At 42.9% G+C, this 21,310-nt stretch overlaps 1 protein-coding gene and 1 long non-coding RNA gene across 2 annotated transcripts; both read left to right on the top strand.

Moving 5' to 3' along the window:
* The first annotated feature begins 2,053 nt into the window (after window positions 1-2,053).
* LOC104463766 lies at window positions 2,054-6,476 on the top strand. Its single transcript, XR_727570.1, has 2 exons — window positions 2,054-2,117; window positions 6,188-6,476. It is a non-coding gene; the product is annotated as an uncharacterized LOC104463766 (long non-coding RNA).
* A 6,740-nt stretch (window positions 6,477-13,216) lies between these two features.
* On the top strand, window positions 13,217-20,530 carry CSTA (cystatin A (stefin A)). The gene is made up of 3 exons (XM_010076221.1): window positions 13,217-13,282; window positions 17,613-17,714; window positions 20,402-20,530. The coding sequence occupies exons 1-3, from the start codon at window positions 13,217-13,219 to the stop codon at window positions 20,528-20,530; spliced, it is 297 nt and encodes a 98-aa protein (XP_010074523.1).
* The last annotated feature ends 780 nt before the right edge of the window (window positions 20,531-21,310 follow it).

Raw genomic sequence — 21,310 nt, 5'->3', positions numbered from 1 at the left:
ATAGATGATGTCTGTGGGTCTTCCCTTGTTCACCGATGTGGTCACTCCCTAAGTTTGTGAGGCAGGACTTGGCCTTGGTGAAGCCATGCTGGCATGCTGGCTGTCTCGGATTACCTCCCTGTCCTCCAGGTGCCTCAGCATGGCTTCCAGGAGGACCTGTTCCATGACCTTCCCGGGCACAGAGGTGAGGCTGACAGGCTGATAGTTCCCAGGGTCCTCCTTTCTACCCTTTTTAAAAATGGGTGCCATGTTAGCCTTTTCCCAATCACCAGGGACTTCATCTGACTGCCATGACTTCTCAAATATCAAGGAGAGTGGCTTGGCGACTACCTCAGCCAATTCCACCAGGACTCTCGAATGAATTTCATCTGGTCCCATGGACCAGATGTACATCCAGGTTCTTCAGGTGGTCGCAAACATGATCTTCTCTTACAGTGGGAGGGGCTTTGCTCTCCCAGTCCACATCTTCTGGCCCATCTTTGACCTTTCTTTTCTGATTTACATAACTGTGGAAGCCTTTCTTGTTATTCTTAGCATCCCTCGACGAGTTCAGCTCCAGCTGTGCCTTGGCCTTCCTGACACCATCACTACACAACTGAGCAGTGTCCCTATACTCTTCCCAGGATACCTGACCCTGTGTCCACTGCTTATGCGTTTTCTTTTTGCCCTTTAGTTTGAGCCACAGGTCATGGCTCAGCCACGCTGGTCTCTTTCCTGTCTTACCAGACTTCTTGCACCTGGGGATCAAGAGTTCTTGTGCACTATGGAAGGCATCCTTAAAGATCTGCCAGCTCTGCTCTGCCCCCTTGTCCCTGAGGGCAGTTTCCTAGGGGATCCTTTCAACTAACTCCTGGAAGAGGTGGAAGTTTGCTTTCCCAAAGTTCAGGGTCCTGACTTTACTCTTTGCTTGACCCATATCCCTAAGAACTATGAACGCCACCAGTGCGTGGTCACTACATCCCAGGCAGCCTCCAACCTTAAGGTCCCCAACTAGCTCGCTCATATTGGTGATCACCAGGTCAAGTATTGCATCTCCCCTGGTCTTCAATACCATCCAGGAGTCTCCTGGGTTGCCTACAGCTTGCTGTGCTCCTCCTCCAGCAGATGTCCGGGTGGTTGAAGTCCCGCAGCAGGACAAGAGCCTGCGAGCACAATGCCCCTTGTAGTTGGAGTAGGAAGCTTCATCAATGGCCTCCTCTTGATCAGGGGGCCTGTAGTAGACTCCAGCCGCTAGGTTCCCTTTGTTACCTCGGTCTCTCGCTTTTAGCCACAGGCTTTCAACCTGCTCATGGCTATTCTTCAGAGACAGCTCTTCACACTCTGTACATTTCTTGATGTAGAGGGCAACTTCACTGCCCCTTCTCCCTCTCCTGTCTTCTTCTGAGGAGCCTGTAGCCATCAATAGCCACAGTCAGGTGTAAACTGGATTTGTCCTACTGTCTGTGATCACGTAACATCCTAACTGGTTCAGATAGCATGAACGTACATGATCTGTTCTTGTAGACCCTTTTTTGGCCAGTGCACAGAGTGGATGGCAAAGAAAGTGGAGAGGATCTCTTTATGATCTTAATTCTAAATCCAGAATCCAAGATCTGCGTTCAGTCCTAGCTTTACTGGCAGCTCTCTGTATGACTCTAATAATGCATGCACAGAAGAATGACAACTCAAGGCTGCAGAACTAACCCCAGCACTGGCATTCCCCGTGCCAAGTGCTTGAATTAGGCATAGTTATTTTTGTCTGTGAAGCCAATAATGTTAATCAGTTAATTGCTAGCAAATCTTGATGGCCAGTATTTAAGAATGGAGCATTAGTTAGTAATCAGAAGCTACTTCAGCCTTCACTGTGTCCCTGCAGACTTTGTTCTGTCCCAAGTATTGGCTGAATGGAAGGGCCAGACTTTCAGGATGGTTATGCATCATGCCCTTCAGTTTGCACCATTGGAGGGGATGCACACCTGGTACTGGGCTTGTGATCTAGAAAGTTGCAACGGTAGTAAATACTGAAGGCTGCAAGGAGGCCTCTTTGACAATAACCTTTTATCTGTTATCTTCTACAGTTGAAATTGATGCAGTCGGAGCTGAATGTTGAAGAAGTGGTAAACGACAGAAGCTGGAAGGTATTTGGTGATTTAAAATAGTGATAATGTTCTGTCCCAATAGACGGTTCTGCACTGAAGGTGTGGAACTGGTGTCTTATGAGGCAGGTTAACTAGAAATAGGTGAGGACAGTGCTGGGGGAAGTGTTTCACATAATTTTCCCAGTTCTGGATGCAGAGATCAAAGCTTTTCAGTTGTGCTGCAAAGGAAAGAAAAGTGTCTGATGTAAGGAGGAGGAAGGACTGTGGAGTGCTCCCTGTGTAGATCTCTTTCTCTGCCTTGCACAGGGGCTAAGGACTTTGGAGACTTCTCTGTAGTGGCCTGACTGAAAAGCTTTGCTGAGCCTCTAACAGTGTCAGAGAGATGAGTCTTTCAAATTTGGCTGTGTTTGGTACTGATCACGCTTCTGAGCAAGCAGAGGCCAGAGGAGGGTGGGGCTGTAGAAGTTGAACTTTTTCTGATGAAGCTTCTGCTGGCACAGACTGATGCTCCCTGGTGCAAAGGGCAGGCTTGCTGTTGCTCTCCTGTGTCAACCGGGGCAGGTGGGGGGGTTAGATCACCCTCTGGATTGATGGCACCAGGCACTGTCTTGTTATAAAGTGATCTTAACACTGAGCTTAAATTCTGAGATGGCTGTATTCTGTCATTGCAACTTGTCATGTCTAGCATCCTTTTCTCATTTGTTGTAGCTTTTCAGAGCTTTCACTGCTGTATAGAGAACCTCTTTCCCCCTCTAAATGCAAAAAGGATTTTTGCAAATAGCTAGTACTAGTTGCAGCACCCTTTTTAATCTCTACTTCAGGATTTTAGTCCTCTAGATCACATCAGCATAAATGCAGTACAGCTTGTGTATTCCTGGAAGTCTAGTCACCACAATACAGCTCAATGCAGGCTGATTAGATGAGCAGCTGCATGTTTTTCCAGGTATGCTTTGCTGTCAGTACTGCCTCTTTACTGTCTGAAAAAACTAATCATGCTCTTAAGCTTAATTAATTTAAAGCCAGCTCAGATATGACTAAGCAATACCACAGCCTTAACAACATGCTGCAGGACACCAGTGGCAAACATTTTATGGCAACTCTACTGTCAGTTGTATTTAAAAGGGGTGGCAGAAGACCCCCCCCGACACTGTCTCCATTCTGAAGCCCAGCATTGGCACCAAAGTTAACACTGATGCCAGTGATTTCCTGTAGCTGCGTTAAACTTTTGCTAGTGACAGAAATGTCCAGTTTTTCCTGAAGACCCCACCTGGAGTACTGTGTTCAGATGTGGGGCCCACAACATAAAAAAGACCTGGACCTATTGGAGGGAGTCCAGAGAAGAGACACAAAATTGGTCAGAGGGCTGGAGCACCTCCCCTATGAGGACAGGCTGAAAGAATTGGGGTTGTTCAGCCTGGAGAAGAGAAGGCTCCAAGGGGACTTAATAGCAGCCTTCCAGTGCCTGAAGGGGGCTACAGGAGAGATGGGGAGGCACCCTTTATCAGGGAGTGGAGTGAGAGGACAAGGGGTAACGGGTATAAGGTGAAAGAGGGCAGATTTAGACTAGACATTAGGAAGAAATTTTTCACTGTGAGGATGGTGAGGCACTGGAACAGGTTGCCCAGGGAAGCTGTGGATGCCCCATCCCTGGAGGTTTTCAAGGCCAGGCTGGATGAGGCTTTGAGCAACCTGGGCTAGTGGAGGGTGTCCATGCCCATGGCAGGGAGTTGGAACTTGGTGATCTTTAACGTCCTTTCCAACCCAAACCATTCTATGATCCTATGATTCTATGAACATTTTGTTTATAAATACTGCGGTATGCGTAGTGCAGGGATATCTTAGCCTGCTAGTGTTTAAAGTAGGGCTTGAAGAGAAAAGTGTTTCTGGGTTTTATCTCCAGCTCTGCTCTTGTCTCCATTGGAATATAGGCATTAATGTCTCAAATATATATGTCTGTAAATATATGTCACTGAAGGAATTAGACCCAGTCATAGCTGTGGACCGAATGCAATTTGTTACATGGAAATGGTTATTGGTTTGCAGGTGAGGACCTCCACTCTTTTACTGTTGCAGACTTTTAGGTGTAAAGTACACTTATGTATTTACATTAATTCTAGCCAACTGAAAACTGATTGGAAAAATCTGATTAGGATACAGAATGTTATTTTTAAGCTTTGGGTAGCTGTAGTGATAGTGGCATACAGAAGGATACTGCTTTATAGAAGTGCATGCAGTGTAATTTTGTTTGGCTGATACCAAACAAGGAATTTACTTCCAAAACAAGACACTTGGGTTAGTCTCTGTACAGCACCTCCATGCTGAAGTTTATCATTGCAATGTTTTGTATTCATTTGTAAAAGACAGCAAGAACAAACTGCTGCATAGTAACATGAATGTTAAGGTTTCTCAGGTGCTGTTTTTGTTGTCTGAAAAATGAGAATAGCAGTTCACAGGTAGAGCAATGGAGTTAGTTGGCCCAAGTAACACACTGACATTTGTGTGTCAATGATCCTAAAGGTAGGAGGCAGTGTCAGTAAGTTTGATCTTCTTTCCGTAGGCTGCAGAGTTACTGTTAAAGATGCTTTAGAAGTTTGCATGATAGCCAGCTGGAAGCTGCAATTTTTTTGGTGTGTTGTTTGACACAAGAGACCCTTCCATATATGCCCTTAAAATGTCTTTGACAGACAATGGACAAAAATGGTGCAATTTGCTTAGTATTAAAATACTTCTGAATGGGAACCGTTTGTGGCTCTTAGTTTCTACAGTTTTCTTCTATCATTTCTCTGATCTCAGACCTTTACATACTCTTAACTCTTTCAAAGGTGTCCATTGCATGAGGTAATGTAGTGGGACAGGCTGTTTGTGTGAAAGAAACTATATCACAACTTTTGTTTTCTGCAATATGAAGCAGTTTCTAATACATGTCTGTTTCTTAAATTAAATTGTAAAATAAGTTGAAGATTACTCAAAAATTTTTAAGTATTAGTGCTAAAACTAATGCGTGCTGCAAACTGCACTTTTGCTGAAGTTGCTATAGGTTCTGAACTCTGAATAAGGAGACCAGCTGTAGAAGTAGCAGATTCTAGAAAGATATGGTTTAAAATAATGTATTTATATAAAGTGATGCATAACTTCCCCAAAATTACAAGACCGCTCACTTTACATGTGAAGCCAATGGGAGAGTTCACAAAACTTGACATCCTGAAGATCACAGACATTTGGATCTGAAAAGTGTCTGAATACCTTGGCAAAACATGCTCTTGCGGGAGTGCTGGTGGGGGAACTAGTAACTGCCAGTGCCTCAACTTGGTGCTAGGTGGTGCTCGTGTTGCTTTTCCAGGACCAAGTTTGGAGACAAAACAATAAATAACTAAATGGCTTGTAAAGAGCACCTGTAACTTTGGTGTGAGCCTATGTGTTGTGCTTTTGGTTCAGTCTGCTTTACTTTAAATAGTCACATTTATTGGCCCTCCTTAGGGTAAGCAGTCTGCAGTTCAAGCTAAATGAACACGATCTTCAGTCTCTAGTTCTGTGTGCTAAATTTTACCCAGAGAAGGTGCCAGAGGTGAGCGAGGCGAGAGCAGTGTGCCCTTTGCAATAGGAGGGCTGGCAGCATTAGCACCTGTGATCAGATAACTAAAAGTATGAACATGGCTTCCAAGAGCCCTTGCACCTCTTTTTAGCTGTCACGACAATGTGAAATGTGTTTGCTCAGGAAAGAGAAGAATACAGTGTCCAAATTTGAATGCCAGATTGAATTTAACAGAATACAGCTGGCCAGGAGCTTTCCACTGGTAATTTCCCTCCCTATTTAAAAAAAAAAAAAAAAAAAGGCTACCAGGATTGTAAGTCTGCCTTACCTGGGGGAAAACACTTCCAGTGCTGTGCAGTCCCTCAGCACCAGGCTGCAAACTTTGGATTCACTAAAGCCAGGAGAGAAGGTGAATGGAGACAGATGCCTTGGTAAGTACCATTTATTGGTACAGCAGAGCTGGGCAGCTTGAGATGGGTGCTATGTGAAGAGACAGTTGCCTGAACTAGCTCTGAAGTTCTGATCATCTCCTCGATGAGGGCTGATTTACTTTTGCTCTTCTGTTTTGGTGTTTCAGGTATTTAACGAGCGTTGCCGAATTCACTATAAGCCTCCAAAGAGTCAATGATGTGGGATATTTTCCATCAAGGTGGTCCATAACCATGAGAGCCAAACTGGAAAGAGACCTTGGGTGAGCTGTATTGGGACCCTCCAGAACCAGTAGAACCCAGTGTTGTTTTGTTTTGGACCTACTTAGCTGAAACCTCAAGGTTGAAATGATTCTCCTGTAATTAAGAGAAAACAACTCATCTTTTGTACAAAATATGTGAACAAATGAGTTTTTATAGTATTAAAATAATTTTCAAATGCAATATAAAACTGGCATCTTTCTTGAACTTCTACACCTTCAGCAGTCCTAGAGGGGAAGAAACAGTAAAAAACAACTCTGAGCAGGGGGGACAGGGCTCTCCCTGAACTGGTGCTTGCTAAACTGTCAGTGAACATGGTGTGTGTTCGTGCAAATAATCTACTAAAATCTGAAAGGAAAAAAAAAAATTGTGAAATGTAAGTGCAAGTGTAAGTTCAGCATCCCTGAAAGTAAGAAGCTACCAGCATTGTTCTGAACTATTCAACACTAAAACTAGCATTGGTTCAGAGTTGCATGTGGATACAGTTTTGACATTGTTCTTGTGATGCTGACAGGCAGCATTTGTTGCATACTGTCCTTTGGTCTCTGTTATCAAGTTCTGGATTTTTTTCTTTAAATAGGGAATGTGGTTTTGATTAAAACCACTTTGGGTTGGAGATGAAGATATGTCTTATTCAGTAATGAGACAGTTAACTATCTAATGTGACCCTATTGTGTCCCTCCTTCTGAACCTTTGAAGGTAATTCTATAGGTGAATTGCATTTGAACTGAAAAAATAGCTGTGTATACCTGGTCTCGTTGATTCTGGCCATAGTGTTGTGTTTAGAAAGCTTTAAATGCAATACCCCTGCAGTAACACAACATTTAGAAGTGGACAAGTATGAGGAAAGCAGAGTTGCTGTAATTATACCTTTATTTTTTACTGCCTCTAATTGACTGACAGTCAAATGACAAGGTCTGCTTGGTTGCCTACTTTTTTTTTATTACTTAGTGATAAATCTTTAAGAATCATTGAATTTGAACAGAGCCTTAAAAATACAAGCTCCATCTGCAAATGCTTTCAGTTATGGCACTGAAATGACTATATACTCTCATGTCCTTAAAAGCTGCATGTACATGGGAGGTGGGAAGTAAATAGAGGAATGTATTTGTGTTGCTGAAAGCCGGCAAAACTCTGTGCAGCATAATCTGTTTTATAGTTGTTTGTCCAGTAGACATTCAAACTATTTGATGGCCTTTATTCTTAGGCAACAGAGTCAAGTAGTCTCACTTTTCTTAGAGAATGAGGCAGAAATATATTTTAAGTATTTGAGGATCCTAATGTTGAAACTTCGTGTTTTCCCTTTTTTTCCCAAGGTACTGCAACTGCTCTAAGCAGAACTTTACTCCAGTTGGAGCACATGTCTTGCTCTTGAAGTATTCTCATTGTTTTTCTGCAAGTCTGAAAGCAGAAAGCATGTTAATTGTTCTTCAACTGTTACATTCTTACAATTGTTTATCCTCAAAGTGGAAATCAAATAGTGCTCAGAACTGTGGGCTGTAACCTAATTTCTACAGGAGATGGTCCACTAATCAGATGTTGAGAACAGGTAGTTTTGATTTCAAAAATGGTACTCTAATACTGATCTGTAATATAGATGTTTAAAATATTTGTTCTCTTCAGGGCCTGGATCTACAACTGCAGAGAGAAATTCTCCTTTTAAGCCAGTTGTATGATAGAAACTTCTGCCAGCATGTATAGAGTTGGCATCAATACTCTTGAAATTTAAGCTTGTATTGTATTTCTGTAGATACTAGATTGTTGTGAGAATTAATCACTGTCCTCCTCTATCCATCCAGATGTTTGCTCAGCTGTTGTGGGAAAACTTCTTCACTTAAGCAGATGCTGTGAAAAATGACCTGTGAAATGGATGTGATACATATGCAGATTTTTGCAGTAGGCCAGCTTGGCATTTGTAATGAGAAAACTATGGGAAAAAAAAATATCCCAACCCCAACATAGCACCATTTTTAATTTTAATATAAGACCAAACAAGTAGATCTATACAAACCTGTATATGAAAAATTTCTAACACCATAAGAAGACTTCTAAGTCCCAAACGTCCCCTCTTTGGGTGTATACGGAGGGTTGCACTAAGCAGTTGAATTATTTAGTTTGCTCTGAGCGTAGAGGACTGTCTCTTACAGTACATGGCAAATCACATGGATCAAAGGCTGTTTGGGTATTGCTGTTAAACTTAGTGGAACATTAAGGTGAGTAAATGGAATTGCATGCCATGCTTTGGGGCATGGGGGAGGAGAAAAAGGTGCTGCTATTTTTTGAGTTCTTAAGAACTGTATGTGAAGTGCGATATTTTGTTATGGTATGCAAATATAATTGGTATGAGCTGTAGGCCATACTAAACAAAGGCAGGTAAAATCTATGTCTAGTGATCTCTGTCTGTTCTATGATCATGCCTAGTCTTGCAGTTGAATCCTGCTTCAATTTTACCATCAAGGTAGTAACAAAGTCATTGGGCTGCTTGATGTCATATGTGAATCAAACAATGGACCATACAAATACCAGGATTTAATCCTTTTCCTGGTTCTAACTTTATTTCTGCAAGTAAAGACCCTTGAACAAAAAGCACAACTGATGGTCCTGTGCAGAGTCTAGATCTCCTGCAGGTGCCTTCCCCCTCTACGGGGGCTTTTCCCATTGCTTGGAAACGGTGACTATAGGTGGGCAGGTCCTGGTTCCTGGGAAGGCCCTCAAGCATGTGCTTCTTCTGTGAAACAGAAAGAGGTGTATTTCTGGCACTCAGTGCTGTTGTCTTCTGCAGCCTGTAGGCACTCAAGACTGGTGAAACAGGTTATCTCTTTACAGAAATTTTTTAAGGGTAGAATTTGGTTATCTTGAAGCAGGCTGAGGGGAAGAGGCTCTGTACTGGTACTGTAGGCCCAGCATAGGCTGGTCTATGGTAACTTTGTGCGGCTGAAGTTCAGATTTCTCTTAGTCCTTGTTGATGTACAGTGTCAGGAATCTTTTAAAATCAAGGTGGGTAGCAGGAAGGGAAACTTATTCAACCAGCATGTTGAAAGTCAAGGCTGTTGTTACTGTGATGATAAGTAGATCTTCAGTTGGTAGATGGAGGGCTGCTTTCCTTTAGCAGCTCTTAAAATGTGGTGCAGACCATGTGTCATTTCATCCAGTCACAATTACGTGTCTTATCACTGCAAAAGCAGAAGACTAACCTACTGACCTAGGTTTCACAATCATTTCTACAGAGGTGGCTTCATTTCTGGTTTAAAAATAACTCATACATACGTAACCCTGGGGTTTGGTTTTTTTTTTGTTTGCATTTGTTTTGTTACTGTACTGGTGTTTTTATTGATTATAGCTTCTGCTTCTTAAAATTGCTTATACAGGGTTAACAGCAGTACAGTTATCTGAAGAGAAATTGCCATCTGTGCAAATGCTGAGCATAGGCTGGAATGGTATGTAATATCAAACACACCTCTAATACTAAAGTGGAGACACTCGCTAGCTTGTCGATGTTGTGCAAGAGGTAGAATGGGGATGGCTGTTCTTTTCAAGTCAGCGTTCCAAGTGCTGTTTCATTACCTCCAAAGCTTAATGGAGGGAGCTGTAGGTGAGGGTTGCCTGGGATAGTCTGTTGCCACTGATCATCTTTGATAACAGGTCTGTGAAACATCAGCATTTCAAAGTGACTTTGTGTGAAGGATGAGTACTGCATCTCAATCTTAGAAATATCACTGGATTTTGGGACAGCCATCAGCACTCCCATGGGAAGAAAACAGACTGATTGGCCTGTGCAAACTGTAGCCTCAGCTTGTGTTTTGCCAGTTGATGCGGTTAGCACAAAGGACACAGGCACCAAATTAAAAAAAGAAAAAAGCTTATTTTTACTTATGTTTAAAGTGATAAAATAACAAGGAAAATAATACAGTGAAAATAAATTAAAGCAAGATAAAAAGGTAAAGCAGCAAAATAATAAGCGAACTACTATAGCCAGCATAAAATAAGGTAACACACCTAATCATTACTACACAGAGTTAGCGATAGTGATTAAGAAAGATACATCACCATTTGCCCTGATAATGCATTACCATCATCCAGATCCACAGTCGCTGGGGAGCCCTGTTGCAATGAGGAGTTGGAGAACACTTGCCGGCGACTGGGAAATTTAAATACAGTGCGTCCACTGTATAGATGAGGCTTCCAAATTTCCCTGCAAAAGTTCCCTGCTTTTATACAGTTGAATAAACAACTTTGTCTTAAACTGCGGAAAACATCTGCTGTGGTTTTCTCCTTGTTAACTTCTGTCTGGAGCTTGGCCGGAGCAGGAGAGGGAAGATAACAAGAACAAAAGAATTTGGTAATCTTGATTATGTATCACTCAACAAAGCTTGTCATGACTTGACACATTCTTTTACCTTCCGTGGCTACAGGACACATCCCTTTTGAATTGTGGCTACTGTTAGCAATTAGTATATTTCTGCTGACTAACCTTACACAGCAAGCGTTACAGCAAAGCTCTCTTAGCGTTACAACAAAGCTTTTGTAAATTGGCATATATTCATAAGGTAATACATTGCATATGTGATCAATGTTATACATATTAGATATATTGTTAGGTTGTGAGGTTCATCTAGAGGTCAGCTTTGGTTCAGGGCCTCACTGCTCAGGCCCTAGTGTTTCAATTGGTCCTTTCACCTATAGATGAATCACAACCTCTATACCATTTCTTCTGTAAATATAGTTTTAGATTTAGGAATCAGGCATAAAGGCATCACTTTATGTAGTGAGTTTCATGTGTATCTGGTTCATTCTCCCTTGGTATCTGTAACAATCACTGGGGGAACATTCAGGGTCAATGCATTCATATCCTGGAGGTAAAGTCCATTCACAAACACTTTTTCCCGTGTGTACCCCTTTTTCCCTTGTCTGATTAAGGCAATAAATGCCTTTCATGGTGAAACATCCCTTCCCAAAGAAGTTAGTGAGCTCTGCATCTGGGTGAGTGGAGTTTATAAAATACCCTGTTTTAGCACTGGTGCTGTGTCATTGTTGGATGGATTCTGTGGCTTCTGGCCTCAGTAAGGTGAGCTGGCTCTTCCAGTTAGTTATCCTATCTGGTGTGCTGTGTGAATAAGATGCATGGTAGCAACATGGTGGAAGATGTTAAGCATTTGCGTCAATCAGCAGGGTCTTGTGCAAAAGGAGTTTGAGCTCATCAGCTTGAACTGTCATTAACTCCACAAATTGAGCTGTGAGGAACTCCTCATCTGGAGTGGTAAATTTGGAAAAGATGGCAGACTTCCAGCTCTAACACCTCCCATTCCCTTTATTCACAAGAAGTGGGAGCATTTTTCTCTTTGTTCAGAAAGACGTTGTCTCAGGACAACTGTTTTTCATCAAATGCCTTTCATCCACTCCCATAACACTGCTGCCTAAGTTTGGGAAATTCTGTAACATCCTTCCTGGTAACATGCTCTTACCTTGATCTGTATACTGTTGAATTTGGGGCCCTTACAGCCGCAGTTTCTCAATCACAGGTCCTTTGTATCAAGAATAGGCCTTGAAGTTAGATATGAAGTACTTGTTTACTGTCTGTTGCATCACTCATCATCCATAAGGAGGGTTAGTAGGCTGGTTAGGAGACTGGTAAATCTGTGCTACACTGTCACCATTGCTGTGTTTCAAGAGAAGAGGCTTGTTTCTAGCAGATTCCCTATGCTGATTCCAGCAGAAATGCCCATTGTCTGTTTGCAGCACGTATTTTCCTTTCACCTTCTCCCAGGTACCCACCCCTAGGGACTAAAAATTGTCTGGTCTGCTACCTCTCTGGTCCTAGCTCTGGAACATTCCTCCCATTTGCTGGAGAGGGGGGTGGCAGGAATACTGAAGGGAAGTAGTTTTTCTGTGGTCTTGAAGTGTTAGCTCTTCCTTACCAGGTAGTGCTGCTAACAGCTGCTAGCCTTTCCTCAGTAAGTTGCATGTGTTTTGAGCTTTGCACATCCATATGTGGTCATGAATATGACTATGTTATGTGTCTGTGACTGTTAACTGCAGAAGGAATACTTCTGACTGTATGTTCTGCATCTTAGGTATTTCAGCACTGTGTGAAATATAAGTACCTTGAAATTAGAACAGCTATGGTGTACGCACAACTACTGTAGTGACAGGGATTGTACTTTGTCTTCCTGGAAATTGTCACTAGAGTTATGATAAAAATGCAAATGGTACTGCATATTCAGTTGTTATTATGGTTGCCTGAATGCAACTGTAGGTTTGATAGGAAAGAAGCATAACTTAGTTGCAGTACTTACCTGAACCTAGGATTGAATTTTTTTTTCCTTCTGGTTCTGGTGTTTACCTTGGCACCTTTCTGGTTCGGCAGAGGGAAGTAAAGTCACTGGAAGTAAAATGCAATCTGCTTCTGTTTCCCACTCGAAAGATATTGAGACAATACAAGTTGAACGGGAATTTTCCAAGGAAATTGCTGCATGCTTACTTCTGATCTTGAAGGGTGTTGTGAAATACTGGATGTGACTTTGATCTATTTCCTAAGCGCAGAGACTAGTCATCTGCACATGGGTGGAGAGGCAAGAGGTTCTAGTTTCAGCCCAAACCAAGTATCTTAAGATGTGGGTGGCTGGAGGCTGTTGTTTGCTTTTCTTATTGATGTGGAGACTATGTATACATTTAAGATCTGAAAGTGCTTTTCACATTTAGTATTAATATTATCTGTGCTTTACATTGCTTTTTCCTTCTGTTTTCCCCATTTCTCTCCTTCTCCAGTGTATTAATGGTAGGCTCCGTATGTTACAAGTCATGTGATTCTGTGACACATGTATATGTATATATACGGGATGCCCGGTGACTCTGCTTGGACTGCGCTGAACGTTCCCTCTTCAGAACCACCCATCATTTCAGAGAAGTTACCTGCCACTATGATGACCGGAGGCTTATCTGAGACCAAGCCTGCTACACCAGAAGTCCAGTGTATTGTTAACGAGGTGAGTTGCAGTGTCTCTAAAGATGAAGTGTCTGTGTGCAAAGAGCTGAGTCTTGAAGCCTGTCTGAAGAGACAAGGTGGTGATACTGAACCAGTGTTTTAACTGAAGAAGCTAGTGCTGAAAATGGGAATCTCCTTGATTGTCAGTATTTTCTCAGCATTCTGCATAGGGAGTGTAGCAGTAAGACTGAGACCACTTATCTGTCTCATCCTTGTCCATAGCCAGGCATAGTACTGGCTACCTGCAGTTAATGTTTACATGTAGTTCAAAGACCAACTATACAATGTCAGCACTGAGGTCGCTTGTTTAAAATTAAAGATTGTGTATTGGAAGGGAGAAGATTGTACCTGGTAGAATTAGTTCCTCACTGAAGGACAAACCATGTGGCAGTATGCACTAAAAAAAAAATATACAGGACAAGACTATGGGTGAATGGCACATTCTCTGCTGGCATCTAGTGTTGATGCAGGGGCTGCTGGTGAGCTAGCAGGAGATGCTGAGGTTGGCATAAGGCAGGCAGGGTGAGTCCAGTTGCCATGGTGGTTGCTTACAGGCAGTGGTCTTGTCCTGGAAGCAGCTGTGTGCACAGCACCTCTGCAGGTACTCTTAATGCCCTGCAGTGCAGCAGCTTTTCAAAGGGTAGGGGAACAACATGGCATGGGAAAGCTCCTTTTGTGTCTCCCATCTTGTGTTCTCACCCACCAACCAATCCCCTTCACCCTTCCAGCTCTGAAAGATGACCTCTTCCCCCTTTGGCAACCGCATAAAGCATAACTTGCACCCTCCTTGAGGAAACAAAAATAGGCAGTAGTGGGCTGAACATGTTGGCTGATACTATAGGGCTCACAGCTCCCTCCTTTGCTGTGCCATGGAGGACAGAGTTTCCAGCTGTACCAATCCCCATCTGCGAGCTTGCAGGCTAAGACCAGGCCATGATGAAACCAGACTAAGGTGAACTGGGCTGTGCACGCGGAGGGAGCCACCAGGAGAGGTCTGTAAATACACTGTGTAGATTGATGCCAGAGTCCAATACTCTGACCAGAGATATTCCACAGGTGGAGGGTATAATGTTTAATATCAGACTTATTTGAAGATATATGATGCTACGTGAGGTTTCTGATTTATCAGAGTGATACAAATATACTGGTACCACAATACAGAGGTAAGTTACTCTTAGCAAAATATAGCAATTGCAATGCACAGTTCAATCACAATACCAATGTAATCTCCATTACTGGTATCGATAATATATTCATTGCCACCACGCTGGGCGACCTCTAGTCACCGGGAAGGAATACGTGGATTAAAGCCAGCTCAAATCCACTGCTTGCTTCGAAATTCTTTTGTTTGTTGTTCAGCTTTTGTACTTTCTGTTGGGCAGAGCCATGTATTCACTCTCCCCATGCTGGTCTGGCTAACTCAGGGAGGAGTTCACATTCTTTTAATAGACTCAGGGAGTTACACCACCAGTTAATCCACTCAGCTGATGTAGGTGTTTATCTAAAACAAACACCCTCTGGTCCCCTTTGTGTTGAGGTAAAGTCAGCTTCTTTGAAAACTGTGGTCAATCACACCCTGCATCATTTTCTGAGTTTCACAGGCACATGACCCTTTTCCACCTCCTCTGAGCCTTCTTCCATTTTAGGGCTTTATTGGTCAGTCACAGCTGGGGTTGCCAGAGCTGGGTGTGCGTACATGGGGAGGGCTGGAGTATGTGATAACAGGTTAGTCAGAGGGGAGATAATTTACTGCAGGACAGACAGAGAAAAGGATTATTTCAAATTGTTTGGGGGCCACGACTGAATTACTCAGGAGCAGTATCGCTGTTCTTCCTATGCTGGCACAAGCGGTTGAAGGAGCAGCACTTGCAGAGATCAGAAATTCCCTTTTACCTATGGAGCAGAGACCCTAGGCAAGGATTTGTGGCACCTGTGTGTATTTGCAATGCGTGTTTCCTCATGTGTAAGCCAGGGAATACAATGTCTCCTGACAGCTGGGGGCTATGAAATTTGACTGAGTCTGTGAAGTACCTTATGGGCCCCCTTTGAACACTGGTAGGACAGTGTACCATGCCAGATTCAGAGGTGTGTTTTTAATGTTAGGCTGTGTTGTGTGTGACCAAAAGATCCTACCCTGTTGCATTGTGTATCAGAGATGAAATCACAGTGCTTAACTGTCGGTGAGCGAACGTGCACTTAATGTGAACGTTCACTTCAGGCTGTGCTGATACTCACAAAGTATAGGGCAAATATGGAATCTGAAATGCGGATATACAGATTTTCTGTCTGATTTCTGAAGAGGATTGATGTTAATTTTGGTGTTCTTCCTGTCTCAGTAACTTCAGGAAAATGAAAACAAATTATTCTTTGCTCTTTATTTTCTACAAGGTGGATTTTTTGCCTTGTGCTGAGTGTGGGAGAGAGAACTCTCCCTGGTCCTTTTCCTTTGAAAAAGCTCACACTCTACTGCAGAGGCTTTGGTATAGTTCTCTAAAGAAAATATTCTTGTGGAGACAAACGTTGTGTTGGGGCAATCCTGCTCTGCTTCCAGCCAGATAATGGTGTCATCATTTAATGGTGCAATTCTGTGGGATTTTATGCTCTGCTAAGCAGAGAAGCAACTCATATGATTTGAGTGAAGTTGTGAAGAGTATCTGCAGACCTTGGAATGCCTTGGGATGTCTATCTGCCCTTGGGATTATGTAATTATTTACTTACACCTCTGTCTTGTCTGTAGTCATCCTTAGTGAGCTGGGGAATGTTATTTATTCAGTCTGTTTTACAGATGTTGCCTAAAACTGAGGAACATTTGGGGTTTAAGGAGCTATTAGATAAGAGTTTAGGTATGTTACATTTTTCCATCTGAGGGTTAAGGAGCTGTCTGCCTTCCTAATTTTACTGAAGGCTCTGTCTGTAAATAACAAATGGGGGACATAGTGGTTAGAGGTCGGGAGAGATCATAAAACTGAAGAGAATTGACTTTGGTTTGTTTTGTTCTGAGAGAGGAATAATATGTACCAAAAGAAGCATCCTAGGAGCCCCCAGACCCAGCCAGCTGGAAGGGGTTAGAACTTGAAGTTTCTCTGGTTTGCTTGAGTTAGCAGCTCCCAAGCTGAAAGTACAGCTGTTGGTTCCTGGGGATGGAAACCCTGTGGAAGCTACTCAGAAGAAGAGCAGAGTAAGAGATCGTGAGGCGTCTTAATAGAATGAATTGGATAATTTCTAGCTGACTGGAAATAGTTGATCTGGATGTTACTAGAGTACCTTCTGGGACCTGCCTGTCCGTGGGAGTGGCAGCCAGCTGTAGGTGGATGTGCTGAGAAACCTAATTAATTCGGTGCGTTTCTGCAGAACAGGCGGGTGGTGAAAAGCGCTGACATGCTGCTGGCCCCTCCTGGGAGCTGCCTGAGCAGGCTGCGGAGTAACACTGCGCTCCTCTGCCCAACTTCTGGAATGCCTCTGCCCTGCCAGCGGCATGGGCGGCATGTGCTGAGGAGAGGCTGCTACCCAGCCTGCAGAAGATTGTTTATGTTTTCTATAAGTTTTTGAGTTACATTCACTGCAGTCACCTTCTGTAGGGAATTCGTTTTGTCAGATGCAAACAACTATAGTAAAACGTTCACTGGTACATAACTCGTGATGCTTCAGACACCTAGCCAGACTTCCACCACTGGTCACAGCTGTCTCCCCCACTGCTCCTCTGCCCTTTCAGATGAGTAATTATACAGATACTTCATCTCTGAAAGGACAGTACCACTGTAATTGCTGCTTCACTTAAAACATGCCCTACAATTTGTGTGTTTCAGGAAAAACTGTTACTTTTTTTTTTTTTTTTTTAAATATATAGGTGAAAAGGTTGTAGATATCTGAGCTGTGCATATTTTAGGCTCCACAGGGCTTAAACTGGGTACTGTGCACATACACATCTAACTGAACTGTGAGTGTGAATGTTGTCAGCACAGAGCATTATTGTTTCTTGTGGATCTATGTTACCTGCAGCTCCTATGTAGTGAAGGACTGGCTTGGTACCTGGCTCCTTTGACAAAGAATTCAAAGGGCAGCAGGTAGCAGTTTCCCTGTACTCAGCAGGAGCCAGTTTAGCCAGACAGCTTTCAGGGTGGGGGGAGATCAACTAGGACGTCTAATTCTAACAGGATTTTAAAGAATGCTGGAAAGAGGGCTGGAAGTCTTGGTGTAAATTGAATTCTTTTGGGGGTTTGAGGTTTATTTCATTAAGGGTGTGTGTTTGAAAGGATGAAAATTGGAGTGGTAGATATGAAAGAAAAGCCTAAATATGAACCTGCCAACTATTTTTCCCTTTCTTTTTACAGGTGAAGCCACAATTTGAAAGCAGGCAAAACAGGACGTATGACATGTTTAAGGCCATAGTATATAGGACTCAGATCGTTGCTGGGGTGAACTACTTTATTAAGGTTTGTATACATTATAGGAAGGATTGCTTTGTAGTTAAACAATGCAGGTGACTTGCATGGTGGCTTACAGCAAGAAAGAGAAGCAAATGTAGTGGAAGACCATCCGATGTGACTAACAGAGTTAGGCACTATCTCCAGAGGCTTATAAAATTCCTCTGTTTGGCACTACTGTACAACAGAAATATAAAAACTTATAAAACATGCACCATGCTTCTTCAGATGTGAATTATAACTTTCTTAGGAACATCTCACTCAAAGACTATAGATTGTCTTATAGAATCGTAGAACAGTTTGGGTTGGAAGGGACCTTAAAGATCATCAAGTTCCAACCCCCCTGCCATGGGCAGGGACACCCTCCACTAGCCCAGGTTGCCCAAAGCCTCATCCAGCCTGGCCTTGAACCCCTCCAGGGATGGGGCATCCACAGCTTCTCTGGGCAACCTGGGCCACTGCCTCACCACCCCCACAGTAAAGAATTTATTCCTAATATCTAATCAAAATCTATTCTCTTTCTGCTTAAAACTGTTACCCCTGATCCTATCACTACACTCCTTGATAAAGAGTCCCACCCCATCTCTCCTGTAGGCCCTCTTTAAGTACTGGAAGGCTGCTATAAGGTCTCCCCATAAACTCAATTTATCATCTCAAATTATTTAAACTACTCATAACTCTCCTGTTCCCTTTCAAGGCAGAGTAGCTTTCCTATTGCCTCTGTGTCCTCTGGTTGTGTTTATTATGATGAATTTGAAGTTGGCATTAGGATCTGGTGTAGAGTTAGAGTGAATTTTTTAATTTAATGGAAACATCTCATACTCTGCTGACTAGTTTTGCATACAAGCATGTGTGTTGATGTTTTGGTTTTATGTCATGTGCTGCAGAGCTACAGCCTGCCTGCTAGTTCTTTCTATATTTTCAAAACCTCCTTTCTGTTGTGGAGGAAAAACTGGTAATGCTTAATGTGGAGCCCTCTGATAGTGCCATTCATCCTCTACTAGAATACCCTATCCATTAATTTGAGCAGCTTTCTGTGAAGTAACTTTTAATAAATTGCTGTGCAGATTTTGGAAGTGAAGGTGAGAAAGCATCGCTTAGTGGCAGGCTGGCTTTCTGGAAGGAGAGCAAACGTAGCATGTGGCTGCTGTATCTCAACCCCAGATGTGTGCAGACATATGCCTGGTAGGATATGCTCCCTTGACAAGGGTCAGAATCTTTTTATTAAATAAATTGGCAGGTAGGATTTGGAGGGTAGTAATTCTGCAGAGAGACATTATGAGCATTTGCTCCATGCTTCTCATAGTTGATCCCAGTAAGGGCAGACACTGCCAAAATGTCTTTTTCCCCAGATTCTTCCTTAAAATAGTGTATAACAGTTATTTTTGCTCTGTGGGCATCAGGGGATTGTACTGACAGACTGCCTATTGTATGGCTAGCCCACGTCTTATTTACATGAATGATGTTTATCTTTCCCTTGCTGCTATGAGATCTGCTTTCCCTTTGTGGGCAAAGTTCTGAGTAATGAAGAGTAACAATTTACAGGAAGGCTGTAGTAAAGGCAGAAGTCATGCCCAGTTGCATTTCTTTCCTTAGTGCCATCTTATTGCTGACATACGCAATTGGTAAATACTTTCTGCTGTCCATGCAAAGTCTCATGACCAAACTACTCAGAAATGAAGATTGCCATGTTACCGAACTTGGAAGAAATCCATTTATAACACTGAAAACAGATTATGTGTCTCTTTTTTCCCAGTCTTGCAAGTGGCAGGAAACAGTTATTCATTTTAGCATTAGCTGGAATGAGCTTTGTCACAAGATTAATTCTTTTATACTTCAGAATTTTCCAGATAACTAACATCTTCCCAACAGACTTAGAGCTGAGATGTAATCCAGACCAAGACAAATATAGTGCCACATCGGAGCCACCAGAAAGCACATAAAGACATCTTGGAGCCTAAGGCATCAAACTTTCCCTTAATACTATATACATCACACAGTGAGAGTTTAGCACCCCTTGTGTATGAAAGTATGGGCAACTTCATAGCCAGTCTTTATGTGAGGACTTTCTGGTGGGGAAGGTGAGTTAATTTTAAAAATTATTTCAGACACTCGCAATCACTCCCATAAGCACCAAAATGTGTCAAGTTGTCTGTTCAGTCACTGAGGTGTTTGCAGTAATTCTGCAGACAAGGGATCCTGGCTTTCATGTTGTCATTGCTTCTTAGGACCATGTGCCAGTTTTGGACAAACCTTTCTGTACCTTCTAGGGACTGACACTGTCTCTGCATCTTGCCCCACCCAAGTAATTCAGATTTACTCATTGTCTCTTGTCTCCTACCTTCAGTGTCCCAAGAAGCCATGAGCTGATGTGCTGGGACCTTGCTGACTGAAACAGAACACCACCATCAAAACCTTTCCCTGTTGTGACTTCTGGTGCTCCCACACCCAAGCCATCCTTACTCATTTTCCATTCACATCAGTCTGAAGGTTTTTACTACAGTTTTCTACAGGTGTAGACAGTTTCTACCAGCAGTTACTATCCAGACTTAGGTTAAGAGCTGTTGAAGTGAAAATGGAGATATACCTGAAATTAAGCTCCTGAGCAAAGATTTTATTGCAACTATGTAAGACGATCTGTTTGTTTGCAACTGCTTCACACATGATCCTTACTTTCCTGCTGCTTTGGTTTCCAGGTCCAGGATTCTGATCATGACTATGTCCACTTAAGGGTCTTTAAGAGCCTTCCTCAGGAGAACCAAGGTCCCAGCCTTGTCAGTTTTCAGACTGGCAAAACCAGAGATGATCCTCTGACCTACTTCTGAGAGATGCTGGGGAATGATGCCTCACTTCTGCAAAGTGCATGTGGATTCTGCATGTCAGTAAATGCGAAGAATAAAATAAGTTTTGAAAGCTATTTGTTCATCTGCTGCATGTCATGTCTAGGTCTGCTGCCTGGCTAAAGCTCGAGTAGGCTCTGAAATACTGTTCAAGGCTGTTTTTGCCACCTGAGATACTGTAAGACAGAGCACACCCATTTCGGCTCCTCTTTCCAAAACAGTCAGGCATGCTCTGAAGACAAAACTTGGGCCTCCTGAGTATACTTTAGGTTTTAACAGGCTATGTAGCTCAGCACGTGGCTTCTTGCATTTGCTTTAAGTGCATTACAAACAGACTATTGGCCACTCCTCAGAAAGTGTGTGTGTGAGAGAGAAGGAGAAAGAGAATTTCTGGCAAGGGGGAATTGAGAAGCTCAACTCTGTCCCCCCTGTCAGTTCAGCTTCACTGTACTGGGGCTTGGGGGGGGTGCAGGGGGTGGAGGAATGAGCTCCTAGAAGGACCTGGGAGAGCTGAATCCCAGCATTGAGCTCCTGGAGCAGGGAGTGACTGTCCTGACTTAGAGGTTGTGTTTTGCTAGAGCCCTGTGGAGCTCATTACTTTTTTTTTTTTTTTTTTTTTTTCCCCCAAGATAGAATCAACCACCTGCAATGAGAGCAACTGAGCTCTGAGGTGACAAAGGTAGAGGGAAGCCCAATCCACAGCAAAAATACTTTCCTGTTAGCAGTCCAGGTGGCAGCCTGTCACCAGTGGTGTTCCCCAGGGAT

The sequence above is a fragment of the Pterocles gutturalis genome, unplaced genomic scaffold (genome assembly GCF_000699245.1).
Source record: "Pterocles gutturalis isolate BGI_N339 unplaced genomic scaffold, ASM69924v1 scaffold19083, whole genome shotgun sequence".
Classification (NCBI taxonomy): Eukaryota; Metazoa; Chordata; class Aves; order Pterocliformes; family Pteroclidae; genus Pterocles; species Pterocles gutturalis.
This window is presented reverse-complemented; position numbering and strand designations above follow the sequence as displayed.

Bases quoted from the DNA above. Each gene is read 5' to 3' on its own strand.
- CSTA (XM_010076221.1), top strand. From the start codon at position 13,217: ATGATGACCGGAGGCTTATCTGAGACCAAGCCTGCTACACCAGAAGTC. The intron at 13,283-17,612 runs GTGAGTTGCAGT...TTCTTTTTACAG, and splicing joins TCCAGTGTATTGTTAACGAG to GTGAAGCCACAATTTGAAAG. The intron at 17,715-20,401 runs GTTTGTATACAT...TTTGGTTTCCAG, and splicing joins GGGTGAACTACTTTATTAAG to GTCCAGGATTCTGATCATGA.